We start from the raw sequence: 9,745 nt of genomic DNA, 5'->3' as shown, positions 1-9,745 counted from the left end.
AAGAACCGCCAGGGCTGCGGAAAGGACTATTGGTGTGAAGCTGCCCTCGATCCAGGACTTATATGCTTCTAGAGTCAGGAAGCGAGCAAGCAGCATCATTGTAGACCCATCACACCCTGGACATCACCTGTTCCAACTCCTTCCTTCTGGTAGGCGCTTTAGATCGCTGTATGCCAGGACAAATAGGTACAAGAACAGTTTCTTTCCGTATGCCATTAGTCTTATGAACACTTGAATTTTAGTCTATTATAAACCAAATCCACCTGTACATACACAGGTATACTTCATTGTATATAGTTCACGATTATTTGCACTATTGTTTTGTTTGCTTTTTGATTCTGTACAGCGAGAGCTCAGGGAAACCGGCATCAAATTCCCTGTATGTGTCCACATACTTGGCGATAATAAAAGATTCTGATTCTGAGCTGAAAGCAGTGAGGGAGATCTTAACTGGATTGTTTGCATCTGTATTTACTAGGGAGATAGACACAGAGTATATAGAGGTGGTGCAAAACAGTAGTGAGGTCATGAACCATATACAGATTACAGAGGAAATGGTGCTTGCTATCCTGAGGCAAATTAGGATGGATAAATTCCCAGGGCCTGTGAATAGTGGCAGACCACAGACATCAGTGCTGGTTCAGTTGTTGTTTGTCATCTATATCAGTGATCTGTATGATAATATGGTAAATTGGATCAGTGACACCAAGGTTGGGGCCATAGTGGATAACGAGGAATGATATCAAAGTTTGCTGTGGGACCTGGACCAACTGGAAAAATGGGCTGAAAAATGGCAGATGTAATTTAATGCTGATAAGTTTGAGGTGTCGCAAACCAAGGTAGGATCTACACAGTGAGCGGTAGGGCACTGAAGAGTACATAGAACAGAGGGATGTGGGAATACAGATCCATCATTCCTTGGAAATGTCGTCACAGATAGATAGGGTTGTAAGGAGAGCTTTTGGTACATTGACCTTCATATATCAAAGTATTGAGAACAGGAGTTGGGATGTTATGTTAACGTTGTACAAGATGCTGGTGAGGCCTAATCTGGAGTGCTGTGTGCAGTTCAGGAACGGGAAGAATAGCAATATGATTGAAAGAGTGCAGAGAAAGGGCACAAGAATTTTGCCAGGAGGTGAGGACCTGAGTTATAGGGAAAGGTTGAATAGTTTAGGACTACTCCCTAGACCACAGGAGAATGAAAGGAGGTTTGACAGAGGATTACAAAATTATGATGGGTAAATGGAAGCTGGCTTTTTCCACCGAGTTTGGGTGAGACTAGAACTAGAGGTCATGGGTTAAGGATGAAAGATGAAATGTTTAAGGGGAATATGAGGGGGATCTTCTTCACTCAAGAGGGTGGTGAGAGTGTGGAAGGAGCTGCCAGTGGAAGTGGTGGATGCAGGTTCAATTTCAACATTTAAGAGAAATTTGGATAGGTTCATGGATGGGAGGGTATGGAGGGCTATGGTTTGGGTGCAGTTGATGGAACTAGGCCAAGTAATAGTTCAGTATGGACTATGTGGGTGAAAAGACCTGTTTCTGTGCTGGAGTGTTCTTTGACTTTATGACACAGTTTAGAGATGGTACACACTGCAGTTACTGTGTGCTGATGCTAAAGGGAATGGACGTTCGTGTCAGTGGAAGGTACAATAAATCATAATGTCTTGTCCTGGTAGGCAATGCTCTTCCCAAGTGTTGTCCGAACCACAGTCACGCAGGCTAAAACCTACTCCATGCTTGTAGATGGTGGAAAGTCCAAATGGTGTCAGGAAGTGGGTTTCTTACCTCAGGATACCCAGTCTCTGACCTGGATTTGTAGCCACGTGGCTGGTTCAGTTGAATTTCTGTGCTTTAGCAAAGGTATTGCCATTTAAATGTAACGGTAGGTGAGGACTTTCTCTTGTTGAAGATGCCTGGCACTTTTGTGGTGCACAATTATTCCACACCCCATACCGGAATGTTTCCTGTACCCTCCTGTAAACAGATACATGTTGCTTCATTTGCGGAGGAGTTGTGAATGGAATTAATCGTTGAGCATTTAAGAGCAAATATCCACATCCAATTTGATATTCGAAGGAAGTTCATTGATGAAGTGGCTGAAAATGGTTGGGCCTGGAACACCACCCCGAGGCATTCCTACAAGTGATGTCCAAGGGCTGGGATAATTGACCTTCAACTGATAAAACCCCTTTGAGAAATGACTCTAATCATTACTGTCTTCCCCTTGATACCCACTGACTTCAGTTTGACAGTAGCTCTTTGAAGCCACACTGGCCGAGCTGCTTCCTCTCTGTAAAGGCCAGTCACTTCCCTTACCACTGGAATTTTAACTAATTGGTTCTTAATTGGACCCGGGCTGTGATGGGGTCTCTAGCTGTGGTACCAGAAAACCCAAATTTGGCTTTGGTGAACATGTTATTGCCGGGTTATGCTGCTTGATGCACGGGCAAAAGCCCCTTCCTTCTCTTTGCTGATTAGGTTGTCATTTGCCAGATTTGTTCTGTTTTTTATAGAATGGACATAGCTGAGGCATTTTCCAGTGGTCAGAGTGATGCCAGCGTTGCAAATGTACTGGGAAAGCTTGGCTAGCGGCACGATTAGTTTTAGAGTGCAGGTCTTCAGCTCCACAGTCAAGATGTGTCATTCCATAGCCCTTCCTGTATCCAGAGCTCTGAGCTCTTTCCTGACACTGAATTAGCTGAAAGCTGCCTTCTGTTATGATGTGCATCCCAGAAGTAAGGATGGGTCACCTACTGAACGTGACCAACAGTGCTTCAGCCTTTACTTTAGCATTCACTTGCTGGACTCTGAGGATGGACATGCAGGTATAATTGCAACATCTAAGAGGCATATGGATAGGTATGTGGAGGGGGAAGGGTCAGGAAGGTTATGTGCCAAATGCAGGCGACCGGGGCTAGCAGGGAGGATGCTATGGTCCGTGCAGACCAGTTGGGCCATAAGGCCTGTTTCCATGCTCTATTACTCTATGACTCTATGTTCTGGGAGTCTCTGGTTATGACTGAAGCATCACCCCTGGTTGAGAGACCATTTAGCTCTATCTATTACAGGCTGATCTTTTGGAGTTTGACACGCATGCGATTCTGTGTCGCAATTCCACAGACCTGGTTCTCATTTCTACTTGTACCCGGTACTGCTCCCAGCATGTCCTTCTGCACCCCTCATTGAACCAAGACTGGTTCTGAGGGTAAGGTGAGGGATGTACTGGCTTACAAGGTTACAGGTCAAGGTGGTGGACATGTCCATTGCTGGTGCTCCACAACACCTCATAGATGCTCAGTTTTGTGCTGGCATTTTAGGATGGACGATAAACGCTGGCTTGTTAGCGTGACCGTAGTGCCACACAACAGAAGGGAGGTGTCCCTACAATGACTGTGCAGTGGTCCTTCTACTGTGGGTAGAAACACTGGTTGCAGGTAGAGGGGTGAGGATGAGGTCAAGTAGATTTAACTGGATTTGGTTCATTGGATACCTGTTGCAGACCCAGTCCAGCAGCAACCACCACCTCGGTCTATGGTGGTGCTCCCAAGTCAGTGCTGGTGATGGACCTCGAAGATTTACACCCAGAGTAACCCTTTCACCTTGTTACTTTCATTGATTCTTTCAAATGTTCATTAATATGGAGGAACAGCAAGTCATTCGCTTCTGACAGATGGTGCTAGTCAGAAGGTGGTTTATTATGTCTGATCGATGCCATGAATCTTGATGTGATCCAGAGACAATGCTGAGGACTCTAAGAGCTACTCCCTCCTGCCTGTCTAAAACGTGTGTAACGTTCCGTTATATTGGCTCGTGTATGTCTAGGGAAATCCCGCCCAGCACCTGCTTCAACACTCCCCACAGGGTTGGTGGCCGCCCGAATCAATCACAAACATCAATCATCAGCCAGCACACCCAGTAAATTTTAACAAATACACTTTATAGATATTACTAATTCTATGACATTAATATACATTTGATACAGAGAGGAAAGTAATGAAAAAAAGGCGCCAACACTTATCAAAGTCCAAGTTCTTCGCGCGCTACCGTTGGAGCTCAATTCGACGTCAGACGACCACCCGAGTTCCGTTGACTCACGGCTCGGGACCACCCTTAGTGATCGACCGGAGCCTCTCCGCACGTCCGCGGTCCTCCTCGCCTCTCCTCCGACTCCCCGCCAAAACTCAGTCCACAGTCATATCATACAGCATGGCATCCGAAAACAAAACGATACATAACCACCCATTGGCTAATAGGGAAAGGAAGAGGATGGCAGCAGTGATAGGGGACTCTATAGTTAGGGTGCCAGACAGGCGATTCTGTGGACGCAGGAAAGAAACACGGATGGTAGCTTGCCCCCCAGGTGCCAGGGTCCAGGATATTTCTGATCGTGTCCATGATATCTTGAGCGAAGGAGAACAGCCAGAGTTCGTGGTACATATTGGTATCGACAACATAGGTAGGAAAAGGGAGGAGCTCCTGAAAACAGTCTACAGGGAGTTAGGAAGGAAGTTGAGAAGCAGGACCACAAAGTTAGTAATCTCAAGATTACTGCCTGTACCACGTGACAGTGAGTATAGGAATAGAATGAGGTGGAGGATAAATGCATGGCTGAGGAATTGGAGCAGGGGGCAGGGATTCAGATTTCTGGATCATTGGGACCTCTTTTGGGGCAGGCGTGACCTGTACAAAAAGGACGGGTTGCACTTGAATTCCAGGGGGACCAATATCCTGGCGAGGAGGTTTGCAAAGGCTATTGGAGTGAGTTTAAACTAGAAATGCTGGAGGCTGGGAACCAAACTGAAGAGACGGAGGAAGAGGCAGTTGGCTCACAAATGGAGAAAGCTTGGAGACAGTGCGAGAGGGAAGATAGGCAGGTGATAGAGAAGGGACGCGCTCAGACCGATGGTTTGAGATGTGTCTATTCTAATGCAAGGAGTATTATGAACAAAGTGTTTGAGCTTAGAGTGTGGATCAGTACTTGGAGCTATGATGTTTCAGAAAGGACAGGGAGGGAGGCAAAGAGGTGGAAGCGTGACACTGTTGATCAGAGATAGTGTCACGGCTGCAGAAAAGTAGGAAGTCATGGAGGGGTTGTCCACAAAGTCTCTGTGGGTGGAAGTTTGGAATAGGAAGGGGTCAATAACTCTACTATGTGTTTTTTATAGACCACCCAATAGTGACAGGGACATCAAGGAGCAGATAGGGAGACAGATTCTAGAAAGGTGCAATAATAACAGGGTTGTTGTGGCAGGCGATTTTAGTTTACCAAATATCGATTGGCATGTCCCTAGTGACAGGGGTTCAGATGGGGTGGAGTTTGTTAGGTGTGTTCATGAAGGCTTCTTGACACAATATGTAGATAAGCCTATAAGAGGAGAGGCTGTATTGATGTGGTATTGGGGAATGAACCTGGTCAGGTGTCAGGTCTCTCAGTGGGAGAGCATTTTGGAGATAGTGATCACAATTCTATCTCCTTTACCATAGCACTGGAGAGGGATAGGAACAGACAAGTTGGGAAAGTGTTTAATTGGAGTAAGGGGAAATATGAGGCTATCAGGCAGGAACTTGGAAGCATAAATTGGAAACAGATGTTCTCAGGGAAACATAAAAAAGAAATGTGGCAAATGTTCAGGGGATATTTGCGTGGTGTTCTGCATAGTATGTTCCAGTGAGACAGGGAAAGGATGGTAGGGTACAGGACCTGTGGTGTACAAAGGCTGTTGTAAATCTAGTCATGAAGAAAAAAAGAAGCTTACGAAAGGTTCAAAAAACTAGGTAATGATAGAAATCTAGAAGATTATAAGGCTAGCAGGAAGGAGCCTTAGAATGAAATTAGGAGAGCCAGAAGCGGTCATGAGTAGGCCTTGGTGGACAGGATTAAGGAAAACCCCAAGGCATTCTACAAGTATGTGAAGAGCAAGAGGATGAGATGTGAGAGAATAGGACCAATCAAGTATGACAGTGGAAAAGTGTGTATGGAACTGGAGGAGACAGCAGAGGTACTTAATGAATACTTTGCTTCAGTATTCACTACGGAAAAAGATCTTGGCGATTGTAGGGATGACTTACAGCAGACTGAAAAACTTGAGCATGTAGATATTAAGGAAGGAGATGTGCTGGAGCTTTTGGAAAACATCAAGTTGGATAAGTCTCTGGGATCAGATGAGATGTACCTCAGGCTACTGTGGGAGGTGAGGGAAGAGATTGCGATGATCTTTGCATCATCAACGGAGATGGGAGAGGTTCTGGAGGATTAGAGGGTTGCAGATGTTGTTCCCTTATTCAAGAAAAAAAGTAGAGATAGCCCAGGAAGTTATAGACCAGTGAGTCTTACTTCAGTGGTTGTTAAGTTTTTTATGCAGAGAGTGGTGAGTGCGTGGAATGGGCTGCCGGCGACAGTGGTGGAGGCGGATACGATAGGGTCTTTTAAGAGACTCCTGGATAGGTACATGGAGCTTAGAAAAATAGAGGGCTATGGGTAACCCTAGGTAATTTCTAAGGTAAGGCCATGTTCAGCACAGCTTTGTGGACCGAAAGGCCTGTATTGTGCTGTAGGTTTTCTATTTTTCTATGTAACCCTGCTCTTGTTCTCTTGTTATCTGAAGTTTGCTTAAACTAAAACACTTTTAATTAATAAGGAAGAAAACTGAATGAAGGAATATGAGGCAAAAATATAGTAATTATTTAATTTAATCACAGATTTATGGTTTATTAATCAAAAAGAACTGTATAATAAACAGAAAATCTCAAATTTCTGTCATTCCTTCATTACCAAATATGTTCCTTGTCCCATCACTCATTTGTTGTTCACTGAGTTTCCGTGTGTCTGAACAACTGGTTTCTATTTCTTGCTACATCGTGAAGAAGTACTGCAAAGCAAGAGACAAACGCTTAGTTAGTAATTGACTTTTCTCCAGAAAAACTGAACTCTGCCACGACTGTTTCAAGGTATGGGAACACTAAGGCACAGTGGCGTAGTGGTTAGCGTAACGCTGTTACACTGTCAGCAACCTGGGAACGATCCCACCACGGTCTGTAAGGAGTTTGCATGATCTCCCGTGGATGTCTGGGTTTCCTCTGGATGCTCGGTTTCCTCCCACGTTCCAATTGGTCACACAGGTATGATTGGGCGGCATGGGCTCATTGGGATGGAAGAGCCTGTTACTGTACTGTATCTCAAATAAATGAATAAAAATCAAAAGTAAGTCCCTTCTTAAGTACTGGAGAAGGATTATGCACATCTAAAAAGTGCATTGTTGCAAGGTCTATTGGTTTCTATTGACTTTTTTATTAATCAAAGAGGCTATAAGAAAACATCAGCAGGCAACATAAAAGGGAACATCAAAAATGTTCATAAATAGATACATAATTAAAACGATGTGAAGTCACTTAAGGCTGTGGAGACTGACATAAGAGTGGATGTCAGTTGAGTTAGGATGTAGAGGTGTTGATAAAAGCAAGTGGCAGCAAACATTTCAGTTCACTCAAGTTACCAGCAAAGAGAATGCACCCTACAGTCTGAGCAGAGCAGACATCAAGGACTGGAGCGTGGTTGAGAGCACAGTGAGGATATCGGAGTGTTTCGGGTTACAGGACATAGTACAGCAGTACTGCTGTGGGGTTTTTGGAATGATGTTGCGGAACATGATGTACCCGGGGTAGTCAAGGGTTTAAAGGCAGTAGCAATGTGGTCCGTGGGACTGGTGAGAAGACCTGCAATTGGATGGTGGTTACTCAAAGGGAAGTGATTCAGGGATGAGGAAGGCTAGGGTTGAGAGGGTCAAGGGACGGTTGAGGTGTATGGTGGGAAGGAAGAAGTAGGCAATGAGAAAAAGCACCAGTGCCTCAGGCCACACACATGAACTTATGTCTCTTGACAGAAAATTCCAAGGGTTCGCTGGTTCTCGGCATCCCTGCCAAGGGAAACATAATTCTTGTACCTACCTTGAAAAGCCACAGAAGGATTTTGTATGTTTCAATGAGATCACATCTCATTGCTCTAAAGTTAATAGAGTACAAGTCCAGTCAGGTTAATGTATTCTCATAAGGCTAACTAGCCAACCCAGGAATCAATCTGGTAATGTTTTATTGTATTCCCTCTCTTACAAATATATCCTTCCCTTGGTAGGCAAACAAAAAGACCTGTACACACTGCAGTTTCACAAGGGCTCTAAGTAATGGAATCAAGATACCTCTATCATTGAATTCCAATTTTCTTCCAATAGATCACTTGCCTTCCTGATTGCTTGCTGTACTACCTGATTACCTGTTAACTCTCAAAGATCCGGGTACAAAGTCACCCAGGTCTCTCTGAACACCAACACCTTTCAATCTCTCATCAGTTAAAAAGTACTCAAGTCCTTCTATTTTTTCTACGTAGGTGGATTATTTCACATTTTACCACATTATATTCCATTATATGTGTGACTGCACATTGACTTAACCTACTTATAGCCCCTGAAACCTCACAGAATTCATAGCAAATTAGAGCACAGAAACAGGCCTTCTGGCCCAGCTACATGCCAAACTATTAATCTGCTTAGTCCCTTAGACTGTAGCCCTCCATACCTCTCTCAGCTGATGATCATGATTGTTCTTGGCAAATTTGTCTGTAGGAGTGGTTTGTCATTGCCTTCTTCTGGGCAGTGTCTTTACAAGATGGGTGATGTCATTATCTATACTCTTCAGAGACTGTCTGCCTGGTGTCAGTGGTTGCACAACCAAGAATTGTGGTATGCACCAGCGGCTCATACGACCATTTACCATCTGCAACCATGGCTTCACATGACCCTGATTGGGAGGGCTAAGCAAGTACAACACCTTGCCCAAGGGTGACCTGCAGGAGAGCTCCTCACCTCCTTTGGTAGAGATGTATTTCCACCCATTCATGTTCCTATCCAAATTTCTCTTAAATGTTGAAATCAAACACACTTCCACCACTTCTGCTGGTAACTCGTTCCACACTCTCAGCACGCTCTGAGTGAAGAAATTCCCCCTCATGTTCCCCTTAAACATTTCACTTTTCACCCTTAACCCATGGCATCTAGTTCTAGTCTCACCCAACCTCAGTGGAAAAAGCCTGCTTGCATTTACCCTATCTATACCCTTCATAATTTTGTATACCTATGTCAAATCCCCCCTCATTCACCTACGCTCTACGACAGAAGGTCATAACCTATTTAACCTTTCCCTATAACTCATGTCCTTAAGTCCCGGTAACATTCTTGTAATTTTTCTCTGCACTTTTTCAACATCTTTCCTGTAGGTCAGTGACTAGTACTGAATACAATATCCAAATTAGACCTCACCAACGTCTTATACAACTTCATATAACATCTCAACTCCTGTGCTCATTGTTTTGATTTTGGAGGCCAATGTGTCAAAAGCTCTCTTTATGACCATATCTATCTGTGGTGCCATTGTCAAGGAAGTGTGGATCTGTATTCCCAGATTCCTCTGTTCTACTGTACTCCTCAGTGCCCAACCGCTCATTGTGTAAGTCAAAGTTCCCGATAATTTTATTTACAGCTGACCAATCACTGCTCTGAGCAGGAAATTTTTACAAGGCCTGTGTCACTTTAATTTTTTTTTCTAATATGCATACTATGAATATTGACTAAACGTCGTTGGTGTTCAGCAGACCAGTGGTTTATTAACCACGAGCTGCCGACTTCCATTCTGTGTTTATTGTTACAATCTGTAACAGTGTTGTAATTGAAACTCTGGCCACGTACGTACA

The 9,745-nt window shown here is 44.2% G+C and overlaps 1 protein-coding gene across 1 annotated transcript in view; it reads right to left on the bottom strand.

Moving 5' to 3' along the window:
• Window positions 1-3,922: 3,922 nt before the first annotated feature.
• Window positions 3,923-9,745, bottom strand: part of rsph3 (radial spoke head 3) — a 53,304-nt gene continuing 47,481 nt past the window's right edge. The window contains exon 8 of the mRNA XM_072265927.1: window positions 3,923-6,875. Coding sequence (XP_072122028.1) covers window positions 6,814-6,875 — 62 coding nt within the window. The 3' untranslated portion in view covers window positions 3,923-6,813. The remainder of the gene's footprint in view (window positions 6,876-9,745) is intronic.

The sequence above is a fragment of the Mobula birostris genome, chromosome 8, assembly GCF_030028105.1.
Source record: "Mobula birostris isolate sMobBir1 chromosome 8, sMobBir1.hap1, whole genome shotgun sequence".
NCBI classification, from domain to species: domain Eukaryota; kingdom Metazoa; phylum Chordata; class Chondrichthyes; order Myliobatiformes; family Myliobatidae; genus Mobula; species Mobula birostris.
This window is presented reverse-complemented; position numbering and strand designations above follow the sequence as displayed.